This window comes from Crotalus tigris, unplaced genomic scaffold (genome assembly GCF_016545835.1).
Source record: "Crotalus tigris isolate CLP2741 ecotype Arizona unplaced genomic scaffold, ASM1654583v1 scf7180000017694.5664430, whole genome shotgun sequence".
Classification (NCBI taxonomy): Eukaryota; Metazoa; Chordata; class Lepidosauria; order Squamata; family Viperidae; genus Crotalus; species Crotalus tigris.
In genome coordinates this window covers 3218895-3239090 of record NW_024096572.1, presented here as the reverse complement: position 1 = coordinate 3239090, position 20196 = coordinate 3218895, and the positions used below count along the sequence as shown (strand labels likewise).

The 20196-nt window shown below is 34.9% G+C and overlaps 1 protein-coding gene across 4 annotated transcripts in view; it reads right to left on the bottom strand.

Moving 5' to 3' along the window:
* Window positions 1–20196, bottom strand: part of ARHGAP15 (Rho GTPase activating protein 15) — a 448034-nt gene that overhangs the window by 130320 nt on the left and 297518 nt on the right. For all 4 annotated transcript variants that reach the window (XM_039338235.1, XM_039338233.1, XM_039338234.1 and 1 more), the window contains one exon: window positions 13008–13085. In XM_039338235.1, the coding sequence (XP_039194169.1) occupies window positions 13008–13085 (78 nt within the window). The remainder of the gene's footprint in view (window positions 1–13007; window positions 13086–20196) is intronic.

The following is a 20196-nucleotide window of genomic DNA, read 5'->3' as shown; positions in this document are numbered from 1 at the left end:
TGTCCTCTGCAAATCTGATGAGTTGCCCTTCTATTCCCTCATCTAAATCATTTATGAAGATGTTGAAGATATACTAGCCCTAAAATGAAATCTTGGGGTATCCCACTGCTTACTTCCCTCCATGTAAATGTAGTTCCATTAAGAACTACATGATAACTGTGGTTTGTCAGCCAGTTTCAAATCCATCTGGTAGTGATGCTATCTGTCCCACATTTTTTTAGCTTACCAAGAAGTATGTTGTGGTCTACTTTGTCAAATCCAAGTATATTATATTCACTGCATTTCGCTGGTCCATTACTTTAGTCAGTTTGTCAAAGAATGAAATAAGATTTATTCGGCATGATCTGTTGGGTTCCATGTTGGGTTCTGATTCTAGCTTTGCTTGCTTCCAGGTGTTTGCAGATTTGTTGCTTGATTATCTTTTCCAGTATCTTCCCAGGTATTGATGTCAGATTGATTGGTCTGTAATTTCCTGGATCTGTTTTTTTTTTTTTTTAAGATGGGAACCACATTAGCTATTTTCCAGTTGTCTCGTATTTCCCTGGTACTCCAGGATCTACGAAAGATATAGTTCAGTGATTCTGAGATTATGTCTGCCAGCTCCTTCAGAACTCTGGGATGTAATATGTCAGTTCTGATTATCTGAACTTGTCTAGAGCAGACAGGTGTTTTCTTACCATTTTCTTGTTTATTTAATTTGTATTCCTAGTCTGTCTTTTACAGTTATGTTTTTGGTAGGTTGAGCTGTATTATCTGTATGTGTGAAGACAGATGCAAAAAAATGAATTGTGCAGCCATGTGGCCATTAAGACTTCAGAGAGCTTCTGTCTGGGCATTGTGACCCCAAACCTCTCGACTTTTGTTAATTGTGAAAAGAACAGAAACTCCTCTGTGTGTCTGTCATATTGAGAGCTTGGGCAGTCAAAACTGTAGGATCCTCCTCCTCCTCCTCCTCCTCCTCCTCCTCCTCCTCCTCCTCCTCCTCCTCCTCCTCCTCCTCCTCTATAAAATAAACACCCAACTCATTTTCACTGATCTGATTTCAAAGGAATTTTTGGTCTTTCCTGAGAGTTAACCCCCAAGACTTAAGCTTTTCTCCTTAACAATAGATAGCAATTATATTTGACTCCCATCATATTTGACTCCAGTTATAAATTTCTGTGAGAATTTATAAGAACGTTCTTTCCAAAATCTAGAAAAATGGACCATTAGCTTTCTGCAAATGCTTCTGCTATTCTGAAGCTTGTTACTGCCAGATATACACCTGATACAAACTTTTATTTATTCTCAGTGGCCTGGAGAAGGGGTACATAAAAACAGTCAGCTAATCAGGTGGATCTGTTATTTATTCCTAGGTTATACCAAAATATTTTCATATAACATCTAAAGCTAGGAGTGGGCGGGTGCATGGCTGCATCATGAATAATTGTGGGTATGTGTTTCAATCTACAGGCAAACAATTCTCTTTAACTGGGGCACAATATATGCATGTCTATAACTGGGCACAATATTTGCATGCTACCTTTAGAAAAGGGTATATCCAAAGCTCAAGGTATGTCAGCATTTCCATTACAGATAAAAAATTCAATTACAGTTTCAGAATTTATTATGTACATATGGAAATAGTACTTATAAAAGAGAGAAGGGTTTGTGTCTGGGGCTGTCAATACTGTGAAGGATTGGGTGATTATAAAGCAAATTAACAATACTTTTAAATGTGCATTCACTTATCTTTCCAATTAAATCCTTATTAAACAACTGCACAGACAGTAATGGTACTCCTGCAAAGCATGGATCAAGACAGTTTTATTGTAATTTTTACTTTGTAACAATTTATCAAGCAGTTATTTCTTTACTATTAAATTGTTTTGTTAATAAATATTCTCAGCTCACCAAAGTATTTGTAATTCTCATACTGTTTTATTTTGTCATGGCTACAGTTTGTATTTGAATGTTATATTAGATGCTGGACCCTCTCTGGAATAATTTTATTTTATCACTAATTACTGTGGAAAATAAAATCAGCTCCTATTAATACCAGGTGGCCTATTGCTTTATAAAGATCTGCCATTCTCTTTTAAAATCTCCCAGTTCTAATAATAATCTTTTTGTTTTTGAGGAAGGCATTATGTTCTTTGTAGATAATAAACAGTGTCATTTAAAAAAACAAAAAAAAAATCTTTTTCCTGATGAGTGTATATAAATACCCCAAATGTGACAATTGATCTATGAACAGCATATATATTTTACAGTTTCAAAGCAAGGGAGAACATTCAAAAGTCAGGTTTCTTTGCTCATGCTAAATATTTTGCAAACAAAGAATCTGATATGCAGGCAATTCATATTTCATTAATTTTACATGTTAACCAGCACTTAATAATAAACACTGTTTTAAAGTAGTTCTACAATTTATGAAAACATGACACATATAAACTCAGATTTCAAATACTTCCTATTTCTTTGACACCTCCTACCCATCCATTCCTTCACCCCCAATGTACCATGTTCCATCTTGAAAAATTTAACACTAAAATCTAAATTACTTAGATTTTCATTTATTATACCTATTATCTACTACTCATTTATCTAGTGGATTTAAAAACTACTCATTTATTTATTAGAAATCAGATTCTACTGGAAACCTATGTAGTATAGAAATCTTTCTACATATCTCTAGCTCCATTTGTAACCATTATCCCAGAATAAGGTTTCTGGATCTAAGGAAGTTTTGGATACAAAGGTTTCAGATATAGAGTAAATAAATCAAGCAAACCAGGTTTGTAATCTGGGAATCCTTTTGGAATTTGCCTTGTCCCTGAGTTTCCAAGTGGTGATGGTGACCCACATGTAGTGGTGGTAATCTTTATGATAGTCACCAAACAGAATTCTGTGAGATAATAAAATAATTAAAATATTCAAACAGTTTCTATTTCAAATCTAATAAACACAACATAAAATTATAATTAGGTCATTAAAGTGATCAGGACAGGTTTAGTTTTATAGACAAGATAACAAAATATAGCAAAATTGAAAGAAAGAAAATCTTACAGGTGTGATAAAAATAAATGTACATAAAATGCATCAGAATTTTTCTGAATAGTTTGCCAAATAGGAAGTTATAAAGTGGGTACTTGCATCCTTATAGGAAGCAGTATGACAGGAAAAGAGCTACAGGTTCAATGGATTCTTCTCACAAGGGCATAAACCCCTTAGCTCGTAAGGGATTTATTTATTTTTTAAATTTACTTTTCTTGAAGAAGAGCTGGCAATGCACTAATGCAGTGGTTCTCAACCTGTGGGTCGGGACCCCATTTGGGGTCGAACGACCATTTCACGGGGGTCGCCAAACAAGGCTGTCCGCCATTTTTTTCCCATTTTCTTTGGCCACGTCCCTGGCACCCGGTGATGTATAAGTGGTTGGGGGTCACCACAACATGGGGAACTATATTATGGGGTCGCGGCATTAGAAAGGTTGAGAACCACTGCACTAATGTGAGTGCTCTTGGGAATTTACAGTAGGAGTAGTTAATTCGTTTGAGTATCTTGATTACGTGGGATAGCTTGATCTAGTCTCTAGAATATTGTCAGAAAACAAAAAAAGGCTTCATAGCCAATGGGTCACTCTCTAGGGTTGTGGTTTTTTTGCAGGGATATCCAGTTACAAATACCTTGATTTCTGATTGTCCCCCGCGCAAAGAGTTTAGACCTTCTGGGGGAAAAACTCACAAACAATCTTTGAGCAGCGGGACAGAATACAAATATATGTGCTTTCTTCTACTTTAGGCAGACCTGCCTCCTTTAATATTGCATAAAGTATGCTGCTAAGATAATGTGTATATTTATTTAATATGGCCACCATCTCAATATGTGATTTGGGTGACTAACAATTAAAAACCGTATAAAAACAGTAAACAAAATTATAAATAGCATACATAGCAGCTGAGAGACTAACCCACAATGACCCTAATAAACCTCCTAGTTAGCATAATGAGAAATGACCCATCTACACCATTGAGGCCTCAGACCTATTGTCCATCTAGCACAGGCTGGACTGAAGTTTAGTCTCCTATTGAAGATAAATCCAATTCTAAGAAGATGTAAAGAAACATTCTTACTACTAGGATATCAAAAAAAAAAAAAAAAAAGACAGCTATCTAGGAAATATTTCAGATGAAATGGCAAACCATTTTAGGAAGACCTTGCACCAGCCCAATCTGAGAATTCAGTGGGGTTGTTAATCCTGATTCGGTGGCTATAAAAGTTAGCCTATTACAGCTCCTTGTGGTTTATATACTTACTTGTTTATTTTTGTATCCCACCTTTATTATTTTTACTCAAGGTAACAAACATATCCAGCACACTTTCCTCCTCCTGTTCTCCCCACTACAACAACCTTGTGAGGTGGGTTGGGCTGAGAGAGAGTGACTGGCCCAAATTATCTCATCAGATTGGCAGGCAACTCAAGCAGATCTTATACTGAAATCAGGAGGAGTGAATAACACTGCATCTGTGCAGTTAGGCAAATAGCAATACTTTCTGAGTCAGTGGCAAGAGTTGTCATATCTTTGTTGCAACACAACTAGTTTATTAAAATAAACTCTATACAAAGGATTTAGGACAGCATGCAGCTAACCAGATTATATTGAGACTTAATCACATTAGTAGTAATACCTAACTTATGTCATTTTTCAGAATTACAGTAAAATATTCATTTCACATTTTAATGTCCTAAGTTATTCAAGTTTTGGTTGTCTGAAGGACTACATTGGCTGTCATTATGGGCCTACCCAGATAAGAAGACATACAAGAGAGAACCATTTAAGCAAATGACTGCTCATCATCTACATGGGAGAGTATCCACTCCTAAATCATTTCCAAGCCCCTCCCCTGCATTTTAATTCTGAATTTTAATTCTTTTACTTTTGTTTTTAACTGTTTATATTATATATTTATGTAAAGCTTTTATATTTTTATGTCTATGTGTACACCCTCAGAGTCACTCTATAAGGAGGGAGGCAGTCTCTAAGTATGATAAATGAAAAAATAAAACTGACTTATTTTGGAGTTCTGATTAGTCTTAAATTTATGTCCTCAACAAAGAATGCCAAGCTGTATCTTTTTAATTTAGTATCGTAAAAGTTTTAAACTATGTTTTAACATTAGAAAATAGTTATTTTAAGTTTTTAGTTTGTAATTATTGAATTATATTTTAATTGCATTTTAATTAAATTGTTTTGGTTTTTATTCTTTTTTATTGGCTCTTTGAAGGCAATTTTGGAGTAGGAGGGTTGGGTATTAAAAAATCTAATAACTAGCTTACCAAATAAATGGTAGCAATCAGTATATTCCCAATCCAATACAAGCTGTAGAATACATTTGTTGTCCTCAGTTTTTAAAAACAACCTCATTCATTTGGTGAAATTGCATCTCTTGAGCCTTCCTTCCCAATTGTTCTTGTTTTTTCAATATAATATTGAACACCATAAGCATGAGCTGATATGAATCCTATTTTTCCCCTCTTTAAAGTTTGTAAAAAGGCTAAATATCATTGCTGATGAAACAGCATAAATGAATAATTATTTCAATTCCAGTTCTTCTAATTTTTCCATTTAACTTTTGTTCTCATCTGCTGTCATTCTGTGAATATTTTCCAAAATATATGTGTTTTTCAATAATCTATGTATTTTTATGCTTACTTTCCTCAGTATATATTTTTGTATACAATTTTTCCATAATATATTATAACATTTTGTGCAAATATTCAAATTCTTGGGGGGGGTGTTTTGAATATTCATACTGGAATTTCAACTCATACTGATATTCCTGTTCAAACTCAGTAATACTGACATTTTGCTTTAAAGCACTTATCACACTTAAAATATTGTCACTAAGATTTTTTTTAGGCGTCTTATATATCTGGATCAATTTAGCTGCCATGAATGAAGAACTGTACACACTATTAAAATATATTGTAATTTTGAAATCTTGTAATCAAGATATTTCTGATTTTGAACAGAGAAAATATATAAAATATGATGTTGCCACTGAGAAGATTTTTTTTTAAAAAAAATAACATCAGTGACTTCATTATCTTTATTATTCCTTTCTACGTACCTCCACCTCCGTGCTGATTATCTTTAATCATCTTCCAGTTTGTTATACTGCAAAATGTGTTATATAAAAGGAGGTGATGGAAGTGAACATTAAGAGATAACTGATCAAGTACAGTAGCCTGACCTCTCCCACAGTACTATAAAGCAATGGTGGGGATGGGAAATCTGAAATAGTAGACTTGTGGTAACAATAAGAAAAGCCATAGCACCTGTTGGGTTCACCTTACCCCCAACTATTGATTGGAGGAAGTCCCCATTTTTAGATTAATAAAAGAGTTGTATGAGGGATGGGTCAGTTGGTGGTAGAGGCAGGGTAGGGCAGCATATTACAGTGGTATTAGGTAATGAGAAGTATGGTGACAGACAAGGAGTGAACTTGTTGCTGGGCATGCCTCCTTGGTATTTGGTGCCAATCTCATGTTTTAGACCTTGCACTCAATTTATTTACCTGTTCAGCAGATTTGTGGAAGGCTGGGTTTCAGGCTGCTGCTGTGGCAGCCCAGGTTTTAGGCTGTCAACCAGCCTGTAATAAGGCTTGTCTTATCATTGATTTAGATTAGATATTAGATAACCTTTATTGTCATTTTTTACTGTGGGCACATTGGCACACATTAAAAATGAAATTTTGTTGCTTGCTCTCAAAAGTGTACACATACATAACCCACATTTAAAAAAGCTATATATGCAACGTATGTATGAACCTATACCTTTGCATATAAATAACATATAAATATTAATCACTGTCCATCCTGAATACATAGCGGAAAGAGGAAGCTTGAGAGTTCACAAGATTAATATTGTATGGAACAAAACTGTGACTGAATCTGGATGTTCTGCTTCAGATACCACAAAAGCCTCCTCCCAGAAGGTAACAAGGAAAACAGGTCATGAAGAGGATGTGTAGTATCCCAGACAATCTTGCAGACTCTGCTCAAGCAACACTTTTTAAAAAAATGTTTTATTGATTTTTTACAATAACAGTCCTAGTACTTAGTATACAGCATGTTGTCTTGGTTCATATATTTTGCAAAAAAAAATTAATAGTAGTTAATTAACAGTCAATAATAATTAATTTTTGTAATTCCATAATTACTATATTAACTAATAATACATTTCTTTGATCTTCCCTTCTCCCAATAGTATTCTCCTTCTTCAACCTTAAACAAATATAATTCTTAATATTTTCAATGCACAAATGGTTAAATATAAACATTTTTTCATGTTTGTACAAATAATAACGTCCATGTATGACATTTTTTTCTTATCAACTTATGTTGTTTTTATAAAAATCATCTTATTAGTTCACCATATATCCTATTTTCATAATTCTTATTTAAGCTTAATTTCCCCTTAATATTCAAACAATTCTTATCAGTCATAATTTTCTCAATATTAGTCAACTAAATATCCAGATTTTCCATTTAGATACACCATCCCAGTGTTTTCATATTTCAGTTGTTATAAAAATACTATATTGCTTATCTATCGTGACATCTACCTATAACATCTTTTCTGGTCAGTTTATATTTCACTGATATTTGTAAAAGTTAATTTGTTAAATCATTATATATCCTATTTTCAAAGTTCTTATTTAAGCTTAATTTCCCCTCAGTATTTCAGTTATTCCTTAGTCCTAATTCTCTTCAACTTAATTTACCTTTAAATTTCAAACTTTTCATTCACATACATCATCCCAATATTTTTACATTTTATATATTATGAAAAATACTATATTACTTACATCTCTTATCCCTTTTATTTGCAAGACTTCTTGATATCCAAAGTTATCTGTTCTTTTAACTGTATTCAAACAAGTGTTTGCTTATTGTAATACTCCATCTGGTAGGGCGAGTCAAATCTCTTGAATCTGTCTCTGGCCTTTTTCTTTTGCCAAGTAGCTTTCCAAGTTGATATATTCTGCTTGCCAGCAAGTTCTTGTATTTTTGTAAGTATTGTTGGGAGTGGAGAAGACAGGATGCGTAGAATATATGCTTTTTGTCTCCTGAACTCTAAAGGTTCTCCCGGCAGTTCTATAGTCCATTTTGTTAAATCTTTCTTATCCTCAGGTTTATTTTGATGTTCTGATGAATAAAGTATCTTTTCCATTTTTACTGTTATGTCAAAGTAGGTTTTTTTCCTGTTTGCATTAAATTATAATTCTCTTCATTTGTAGCTTTGCTGATTTTCTTCTAGTTTATGTTCTTTACCATCATTTTCTGAGTGTTTTTTGATTATGGGTTTAGATTAGAGATGTGCTCATTTATGTCATCAAAGTTGTTTTTTATCTCCTTGTGGTTTGAAGCTATTGTCATTTGTATCTGTCATAGTATTGCATACATTTCCTCCTGGAAAGTATTTGTCTTGTTTGAAATGTTGCTTCTGGAGGTCTTTGATATTCCAGGCTAGGTCCTTCAGGAGTAAGTATTAAACATGGTTTTCTGTCATTTTTTGATAAGTATGCAATATCCATGTTGTCTCCCCCTTTCAAATAGTCCTTCATCAGTGCCATAGTCTCTATAATTAGCCTTGTCAAACCAGCCAAACTCAGAATTGTCAAGGCATCAGTAAAATCAGTATTTTATAACAATTTTTTTATTCGGGGGTCAGTTGTCAACCAGTCAAAATTGCAATTCAGTATATTTAGCCACCTTGAGTCCTTCCTGTAAATCCCCCCCTAAAAGATTAGCCCAGTGTCAAAGTTTTTCCTTTTCTGTAAACAATTCTTGAATTTAAACAACAGTCAGAGTATTTCTTTTCCTTCAGACACTTTTTAATCTTATGGCTGGCCCAGTATGTATTCTTTTTTTGTTCCCACCCAGCTGTCTTCTGAGGGTTATTAAAGTTCAAAGGAACAGATTATTCTTTGTTTCTGGGTGTCTTGCCAATTTCTGAGTCAGTGTTGTTAATATTCTATGTTCTAGTTTCCACTAGGTGTCAGTAGTTGTTTGTTTTCCAACTTTTTCAGGCAAAAATTATTATTATTATTTATTATTTTTATAGTTTCATCAAAACCCTTTAAAGTATAATCTTAGCAGGCAGGGTTTTTTAATTTCTAGATTTATCCAGACTATAGTATTTTAACTTTGATTTCAATATATTTATTTCCCCCTTAAAGGTTAATTTGCCACTTCCATCTATGAGGGAGTGGTGGCATAGTCCCCTCCCTTCACTTTCAGAGGTTTTCTTACTTTGGGGATTTTTCCCAAGGACTTAGTTACAGAGTAGAGGAGAGAAGATCGACATTCTCACCAGTTCCAAGCACACTGTTCACCATTGTTTTGGTTCGTGCTCTTGGACTTCGGCTGCAAGTACCTTGGGCTAGATGCTGGTGTGCAGCTAGCCTTTCTCTTATTGGGTTAGAGGGTTTCCCCTGGATCATACGGAATGATCGCCATCATTTTGTGATCATCAGGCATCCCTCTTTCTTTGTCATCTCTCAGGGGCAACTTCAGACCCATTTAGGATCCCCTGGAAGGGTAAAATCAGCCGTGGGGTGCAGAGCTCCGCAATCCTGCAGCTGTGCGCTACAGTGCAAAAACCAGAAGTCTGATCAAGCAACACTTTTATGCCATGTCCTGGATGGAAGGGAGGGAACTGCCAATAATCTTTTCTGCCATCCTCACCATTCTCTGCACTGCCTTCCTGTCTGAAGCACTGATGCTTCCAAATCAGACTGTTATGCTGTATGACAGGATGCTCTCGATCGTCCCTCTGTAGAAAGTGGTAAGGACAGGGGAAGGAAGATGTACTTTTCTCATGCAATGCAGAAAATGCAGGTGCCCACTTCACCAGTGTCTCACTGTTGAGCGACCAAGCCAGCCTACTTGTTAACTGCACACTCAGGAATTTGATGCTGGAAAGCATCTCCATGGGTGAATCATTAATACACAGAGGAGCGTGTCTGTGCATACCTTTTCTGAAATTGACAATGATCTCTTTGGTTTTACCAATGTTTAAAACTAGGGTGTTTTTCTTATACCACTTCACCAAACCCTCAATCACCTTGCAGCAAGCACCTTCATTGTCATCTTGAATAAGGCCCTGCCTAAATACAGGGCAGGGAATGGGTATAGCTGTTGTCATCAGAGAATCTCTGGTGGCCTCCAGGGACATTGGTCCACAAGTGCTCAGTTGGCCTCAAGGAACAAAATTGCTGTTGCTATACCAGCCCCCCTGTTGTGTAGCAGATTTCCTGCCCAAGCTCCTGGACCTAACTCTGGGCTGGAAGTGGAGTTTTGGGGGAATTCAATTAGTAGAAGACAAAGAAACTTATATCCCGGTGAATACCAGTCCGATACAGGAACTAGATAATTGGATCAAGAGAACTCTCAGTGACCTCACCAAGAAAGGCCAAATCACCAAAGAGAAGCAGTGATGGATGAGAATTAAGAATTAAGAGAATTAAGTGGTGGATGTGAAAGAGTTAACAAAAAAGCTTAGATAGCTCACAGGGTGAAGCATATACTTTATCAACTTCCCACTACAGGGTGTCCAAAGAATAAAAAAAAATGTGACAATAGATAAGGATGAAATCATGGCCCCATTTGATATTACAACCCTTTTCACATCCATACACCCAGAATTAGCCAAAGAATTCATGACTGAGCTGCTCCATAGCACACCCAACCTAACCATATACACCAATATCCAGAATCATGGATCTTATCAACTTTTGCCTAACCACATACTTTTGATTCAATGGACAAATATATCAACAAATCAAAAGACTCTCATGGGATTGCTACTTTCAGAACTCAAAGCAGAGGCAAAATGAACTAATTTATAATTTACAATTATTGCCAACTATATAAATATTTAGAAGAGGAAACCACTAGGAAATCTCAATACTACATATTAGATTTGAAACTGAACCCCCCCCCCAAAAAAAAACCCCAAAAAACAAATCCCAGAAGAGGACAATGGCATCATTTCTGCATTGTTGCCTAGAAAATGTGGATGATGAATCCATATAATCAGCAAGAATTGAAATTAACTCAACAGAAGCTCCCTTTTACTGCAATATAACCCAATAGATACCCACCAGTATGATAAACAATGATATTAAATTGTCAAGGATTTAACAGTGATATTAAGGGCTTTCCAAATTTTGGGTCTCATACTATTGGAAAAGTATTCTACACTGGCAAAGGTTCTCAGGTGATTATCTATATATATCCCTGGGGTCACATAAAGAAAAGATATGAACTTTGGTGTAAAGCAAGAGACAACTGGTTTTTGGCTCAGGGATCTTGGGAAATTCTAGTTCCTGTCTCCACTGAATGAATTAGAATGACAAGTATTATTTTATTCTGAATATAAAGAAATGAAAGACATACTTATTTCGGGAAATATGTTTTATGTCAACTTACGCTGGCTTGGTGCTCTCAATGACCACAATGGTTAGGTATGATGGGAGGTCTAACTCAAACACCCTGAAGTGCAGCATATTGGAATTGAAACTTATTTATTTAAGGTGAAGGATCTAAATGAAATGAAATGACATAGCAGAGATTCTGTGAGGCTGTAATAAATATAATTTTATACTCATTCTTAGCTAAAAGGCCAAGACCTATAATAAAGATGAAAGAAAGATTATAAATGGGGAAAATGTGCCACAATTTTGAAACAGGCTAATCATCTAAGCCTCCTACAGTTTCAGATTTAGAGCCATAACAACTGTATATTTTCTTTAAAAATGAGCATCAGGAATATATGCTGTTCCTTTTCCAAATATTTGATGGTCTTTTGCTTTTAAGTTGAACTATATCTAAGGATTTAATTACGAAGAATACTTAGAAGTATTATTTAAATCTTCCCTCTCTTAATTGTAGCCTTTTGCTTCTATTTTATCCCATACAGACTGTAACACCAGTGGTATTAGTATATTCCAATACTAAAGTGCATTGCCTTTTAATTAGGAAGGTAACATTTGCCAGTTACTCTATTTAAACATATGGACTTGAATAAAAATTATTTCATTAATTCGGTATGCTATTGTATTCTTGTCAAAGATGCTCTTCTTTCAGGTCAAATGATCATTTTAGGCCCAGCAGAACCTTTTACATAATGGTTAGTTGGGATCTGTGTGAGTCTGCAGGACCATTAAATCCTTGGAAGTCTGTTTTCTTATTGTCTAAGATTGATTTGTACATATGTGGAAGAGCAATAGATCTGATTTTTAGTATTGCAGAGCTTGTACATATGTGGAAAAATAGTGGATCTATTTTTAGTGAAGTCGCAAAAAGTTTAAATTTATCTTAACTATTCCTTTATTTCTCTCTCTTCTCTTATTATTACACTATTCCTAAGTGCCTTAGTTTTAGTTTCTTCTCCCAATTCTGATAATCCTTCCATGTCTAGACCTCTTTCTACTGTGTAATTGAGACTGCAGTATAGCAGTACCACTTACACTATATACCGTTTCACAGTGCTTTACAGCCTTCTCTAAGCGGTTTACAGAGTTAGCACATTGCCCCCAACAATCTGGGTCCTCATTTTACTGACCTCAGAAGGATGGAAGACTGAGTCAACTTGAGTCAGTGAGGATCAAACTCCTGGCAGTGAGCTGAATTTGCTTGCAATGCTGCATTCTAACCACTGGCCACCACAGCTCTTTATCTTTATCAGTATTCCATCTCTGAAAAGAGATAGAAATCTGTTTGCCTTTTTATTATCTTTCTTTTTCTATAAAATTTGACAATTGCATCTCTCTCCTCTCCTCTCTTCCAAACTGTTCTTAGATATGGGCTGTATCTGTTCACTTCTCCTCTCTTTTGTAAAATGCCACTCATCATTCTGTACCACTAATGCACCACAGCTTGTAAAATCCATTGTATTGTCATTTCAGACTGATAAGTACTAAACAAAACATTGCAGGGCAAAGGAATCACTTACCTTGATTGACAACAAATCGTAACTTCTGTATCGTTGCCAGATTGCCGCTGACTCTGTATATTCCATCAACATCCAGACCTGGAAAATAAAGACATACTTCATATTGGCTTCAGTGAGTATTATGCTGTCTGTCAAGAAACTATAACTGCTGTGACAAATAAAGAGAAATATATACTTCTGTGAACTCCTTGATAATAATTCACCCAATATTCTGTAAAGCTTTTTTCCCTCTGGCCTTTTGGATGTTCTGGATTACATTTTACAGTACCAATTACACTTTAGCACTAGCTGTTCTCCTTACGACTGATGGAAACTAGGGTTGAACAACACCTGAAGGACTATATAGTGACTGTATTTTCTTGAAACAAAGAAAAAAGAAACATCAAATGTCAAACAATTAAGCGTGGAATTTTACTTCTTCATATAAATTCAGCACACTTGGATCTCTGCGTACTATATGATATGACTATATTCTAATTTGGATGGCATTCTGAGGACACTAAACAGAAATATAAAATCTGATCTTTGAATTGAGTTAAGAGAACATAAATAGCACATTGTTATTTTCTTCAGCTTTTTCCCGTTACAAATCCTTACTCACAATGTAACTATCATCAAGGGATACTTCATGGTGATATTAACAATGATTAATTTTAACTTAATTTCTTCTGAACCAATATATTTTATTTATATCTCATCTTTATTAGTAGCAATAATAAAGTCTTACTTTATTAAAACTTACTTATTTAAATAGACAAAAAATAAATTTAGATTTAGCTGGTTTTTATCTGCTTTTACTGTATAAACTAGTTTTTAAAAGAACGTTATAAATCACTGTTTAGGTCAATGACATGTACTGTAGTTATGATACAAACAGACAAGTTGGTTTGGAGAGAAATATCTCATCAATGAATGTCATCACCAAATATGTAATGAATAAAAATCTGTTTCTGCCTTGACTGAGGAATCAGAGTTTAATAATCTTTCTTGAACTATTCTAAATCTGGATGAATGTATCTGAACACATTTCAAATACATTTGTCCAGCCAGGTTATATTAGTATTTTTATATAAACCTTTTACAATGTTATTAAATATGACCCAAGCAATATGCACAGGTAGTCCTTGACTTACAATAGTTCATTTAGTGACCATTCAAAGTTACAACATCACTAAAAAAAGTGACTTATGACCATTTTTCACACTTGCAAGTGTTCCAGCTTCCCCATGGTCACGTGATCAAAATTCAGACAATTGGCAACTGCCTCACATTTATGATGGTTGCAGTGTCCCGAGATCATGTCATCATCTTTTGTGAACTTCTGACAAGGAAACTCAATGGGTAAACCAGATGTATTTAACAAACATGCAACTAACTTAACAACTGCCATGATTCAGTTAAAAATGTGGCAAAAAATTCGTAAAGTGGGGCAAAACTCACTTAACAAATGTCTCACTTAGCAACATAAATTTGGGGCTCAATTTTGGTCTTAAGTCAAGGATGACTTATAGAAAATGTTATATTTTTAAGAATGTTTTTTTAAAAAAAAAATTAGTAAAATAGTTCCAGTTAGCAGTTCTTTGGGATGTTATTCAATATGGTAGCATGAAGATAAAAGTTGAAACAATACATCTGCTAAAGTGAATATATGCCATGTATTTTCTGGTTTATGTCAGCAATCAAAACCAAATTATGCAATATAAATTGGTAAATTTGGATATACTTTTCATAGCTGCATAATCCTAGCTGGATTAGAAATTACTTATTTTGAAAATAGGTTTGGGCCTATTGTTTGCATATGTTTGAAGGAGAAAGGGGGAATTGGGAGAGAGTACATATTTTTTTTCAAATGGCTGATCTTAAACATTAAACTTCTGAACAATTTTCAAAGAAAATACTTCAACTTCAAAGCAGACTTTTATCTAGAATGAAAACTATCTAACGATCAGGGTTTCTTCATGATAGACCTTAAAATAGTTAAGGGAGTAAAACATAAAACAAACAATTTCAAAATTTGTAAATTTACAGATGGCATTAATGTTGGTGGTAAACACTATTCTATCATGACACCCACTCACTACCATAAAATCCAATTTCTAGTTTAATATATGCTGACTATTTGATGTTTCAAAAAGGTGTTTATCACTAAGACATATTTCTAGCCTTCCCTTAGAGCACATTGCTGTTTCACCCTCCTTTTTTTTATTTGAAGGAGCTTTAGATAATATGAACAACCCCCATCCCCATCCCAGGGACTATAATCCAAATTGTATTCAAGATTTCAGTCAGGAAAAAATGCAGCTGTTGCAACTTATTCCCACCATAAATCTTAGAAGCTTTCCACTTCATATCTAGGATAGCGATTAAATATTATTTTTCTTTCCAATGAGCCTTATATAAAAATACTCAGTTTATATAATTTATAATTTACAAACCATGGCACTCATTTTCAATTTATGTCTATGTTTAGGTAAATTCTTTCACTTAAATATATCCTCTAGGACACTTCTATAGGCTTTAACATTTTAGCTCATCACATTTAAAATAGTGAAGGCAGTGTTTATTAATAAGCAGCTGTCCATCCTTCCAACTTTAAAAGTACAGAGGTGGGTAGCAGTTGAATTGTGATCCCTGGACCTTCTTCAGCATTAAGATTCAGAGGAAAATAGTTATTTGGTAGCTATATGGCTAAGTTTTCAGGAGAAATCTGGCCACACAGGTTCAAGCTAAGCTATGAAACAGGAGTGAAAATAATGCAATGTCTTTCTATGCAACTGGCATAGGCATATGCAAGATGGCTATGTTGCATCTTGTGACCTCCTAAAACTTCATTAAGCATTTTCAACCAACAATGATTTTTCTCTTCCACACCAGAAAGTACACTTGTTGTCAATCTTCAGCTATAGATATTTTTTTTCTTTTCTTCAGTCTCCTTCCCATTGCATAACGATAGAATGTTTTATTCGCTATATATATAAACCAAGAAAAAGGGCAATCATAGAAAAGGTGGAATTGTAGAAACACTGACTATACATTTACCTCTGCACTTATAGTAAGATTTACAAATAGCTTTGCTTGGGCCTTAAATTTAATTTTCTACATTGCCTTGCTTCTGTCAAGTGAGAAGTTTTCATTTCAATAAAAAGCACTGTTGATAACAGCAACGTCAGAAGGTTTCTGTGAAGAGCTGGTTGTGACAACTGACAGAGCATAAGCTCTGTATGTGTCTTATTTCTACCTATGTGCTCGGAAACCTGTGCCATTAGTAGTATTTTCCCCATTAATTTAGAAGTGGTTCCAGTAAATATACTTGCTTATTTAAAAAAGAAAGAAAGAAAGAAAGAAAGAAAGAAAGAAAGAAAGAAAGAAAGAAAGAAAGAAAATATTTGAAAGTGGTTTCCAAGGTTTTTTTTTTTCTTTCTTTCTTTTTTTTAGCTAAACAAAATGACTTCATTGTTTCCACGCTCCATTTTCTTTTAAACATTAGCTGGGATGACTGAGGCTGAGGAATGTGGGAAAATGGATTCCCAAGCCATGTCTATCCCTTCTAATTCTGAGCTTCAATTTTTGGCTTGGCTTGAATCACATCCTCACATTTCAGTACAGATCTCAGTGTAAAGTGATATTTTTTAAACATTTCTTTCACTCATCATGGTATAAAAAACAAAGCAACTCTACTCTTTCAGCAAAATTCTTCTTCGTGCCCTCCTCATCCTCTTTGTCTTTTTTTTTAAAAAAAAAACCAAAGGAATGAAATTTTTTTGCTTTGAAATGAATTGTGGAGGGAAAAATGCTTTGAAATGAGTTGTGCTTGTTTTTTTTTTTTTTTAAGTCCGCTGTTTGTAAATCTTGTCATCTATATATCAGAAATTCCAGCTATTTTCATCTGCTTGGCTTGAAACTGCTAAGAGGCAGGGCATAAAAATTAGATGATTCTAATCAGCATGCTGCTGAAGACAAGTTTTGCTACGGGAGAGAAAAATCAGATGTTTAAAATCAAACTTTCTTGGTTCACAGAAACTCTTAGTATCTCTGAATTTTTTTTTCACAGTATTTCTAGACCAAAAGACCTTTGCAGAGACGTGACATTGCAAATGGAAGTCACAAAACCCAGCATTGCAAATGGACGTTGCAAAAATTTAAAATATCCTATGGTGCTCTTGTGAATTTGTTCTGCTGCCCCAGAGTGCTGCAGCATACACTTTGGCAATTACACATGTAAAACTTTTTCCATCATGAACAATGAGCAGTAGTATTTAAACATCACTCTTAAATGTTTACTTTTGAAATAAAGAAGCTTTATGACAAAACTGTACTTCATTTTTAAAAACCCACAAAGATGTCAAATGTGTCATTTAATAGGGATTGACATTTTATCACTTTTTAAATTAACTTTATATGCAGTCACTCTCACTGTCCAAATCAGTTTGCAGAGAATAGTAGCATAAATAATAACAATGCAAAATATTTATTTCATGCCAAAATTGTTTCCATGAGATGTTGAGAAATCTGCTTTAGGACTAATATATAGCCTATTGTGGTAAACCTAGTTATATACCTGAATAAATAAATACATAAACTCCAATTCTATTACTACATGTTAGTTTGAAATGAGTAGATAAAATGCAAGTTTAGCAACTTTATATTAATTGATCAAATGGGTCACATTTCTCAAACCACAGTATAATATTAAATTGCTTTGCTAATAATCAAAAAGACACATCTTTCTGAAAAAACAAAAAACAAGAATAAGTGAGCTATTGTCAAAGCAGCCAATCACAACACACTTCCCTTCCTTCACCCAAGGAAAACCGGAACATATTTTAAGTTCTTTTGACACCATTATTATTCCATCAATTCACCAAATCTGTTGTCCTAGTGAAGGCTCATACTGAGCTAGAAATAGGACTAGACCGAGAAGGCTATCTGCCTTGCAAACCAAGGGGTCTAATGTGCCCTATGCAAAGATGTCAACTTGGTCCTTTCCCCTTATAGTCCCCCAGTGACATTGAACATCTTCCACTCCGAGTTGGTTGCAAGGTAGCCAGTTATATCAATGTTAGAGAGAGAGAGAGAGAGAGAGAGAGAGAGAGAGAGAGAGAGAGAGAGAGAGACAGACAGACAGACAGACAGACAGACAGACAGACAGACAGACAGACAAAAAAAATAGGAACTTTACTGTCTACTATATCCTTTTTCAAGGCACAGGAGCTTTATCTAGTATTCTAGTCATGAGCTGTAGAGATGTTTATTAATGGGGTTAGGGCAGTAGAGGAAGAGAAGAGAAGAGAAGAGAAGAGAAGAAGAAAAAGAAAAAGAAAAGAACAGAAAAGAAAAGAAAAATCAATTGCACCAAGCCTGGAGGTAGCCTGTAGGAGATGCATATATGTTTTCTGGAGCTTCCACTCTTGGTGTTCTTGTGACCTGAAGCATGGGAACATGCCCATGGTCAGTATGTAACTTGTACCATGAGATTCCCTGTCTTCTTTTCTCATATGTATCTATTCAGTATATGACTCTGGAAAAGTTATGGGCAGCCAATAGCACCTCCTTCTATTCACATCACTTAATACCAACTGAACAGAGGAAGTGGATTCTTCTGGATATTAGCAAATTTGCTCCAAACAGAGATGTATGGTTGATCCTATTTCATATGCCTAAGACCATTCATTTTTCTCTCTCCTGCTTGTTTTCATGAGCAAATGATAATATTCCATACATGCACAGCAGTAGTACAGTAAAGATAGAAGGGCATTCTTCTTCAGGTAACCTGGTCACCACCATTGCTATTTAGGGCAGCCAGAACAAACTGACTTCTTAACTTGAAATGTTACCAATCTTTTCTATCTCTTTGCAAGCCATCAACAGCCTAACAGAGGAAAGGCAACACATGGATAAATTACTGAAAGGAAAGCAACCAGTGGACCAATTGCAGAAATCAGCTTTGACAATGGCAACTCCAGTGACAAAAGAAGATATCCTTTTGAAGTTATAGAGCACACTGTATAAAATGTGACTTAACGTTTTCAAAAACCAGTCATGAGTGACTGTAAAATATTGGTAGGAAAAATGGTTAACCATCAGAACCTCAAAAGATGTCATTTCAAAAACATCCTCTAAACAGAGTGTATTACAGAAATCTAATGCAGAACTCACAAACTGATAGATAAAAATAGTTAGATCACTAAGTAACCAAGAAGAGAAAGTATAATAATAGTAAATTTCTGACCACACAGAGATGGAAACTGGGAACATCCCAGACAGCAGTGAGATATAACCCTCAGCTGGGGATTTGCTAGATGCCAACTGGGAGGAGTTAAATATATTAGTCAAAGAACAAACACATTAAATCTGATTTTATTCTACTGGGCATTTTCTTTCTCAGCAGCCACACAGTTCAGCAGCAGGGTAGCACAATTTTATTTATCGCCCTAGAAAAAAAATCTCTCCTCTTATTTCTTCTGTTGCAGATTAATGGCATGAAAGAGTTAAGGATTTTTTTTTTTAAAGGCTAGATTATATCTGTCATGAAGGAATATTCTTCGTGTATGCTTCTGTGTAATCCATTTATCTCCTTATAGACCCTTCAAGCCCACCAGAGAGTTCCTTAAGTCCATATGATACCCTTGTGTATTGCATTTTGTATTTGGATATTTGATTTAGCTGAGAGAGGTTTGAAAACATATGTAACTTGACAAGTCCCTACTGGCTACACAACTGGAGGAGAATGTAAGCCAGCTGCAACATGTTCTCATTCATCTGGCTAAAGAATTGCCACTTCCAGACAGTAGCATATAAAAAAAGGCAACCATTTTTCTAAGACTTCTGACTTTTGTTCAACTTTGCCCTTTTGAAGATACATTTTAAAAAACTGGACTGGTTTTCAGGAAAGAGAAGACGATGAATGAAAATGAACCTCAACCTCTTCCATCTTGGTCTTATATAGAAATAAGACCCAAACATTTTGAAGAATTATTCTGAAGCACATTTAGGCTGTGAAATGCATTGGATATTCAGTCCATTTTTGTTGGTGACAGTAGGCAGGATCACACAACCATCACCACCAGCAAATTGGAGATTGTAGGAGATGACCAGGCTGAGTCCAAGAGAGAAGTCAAGTGCATCATCAATCCCAAATCCCTTCGTGCCCACCAGAGATCTAAGTCCAGCCTACCTTGACTTCCATTGA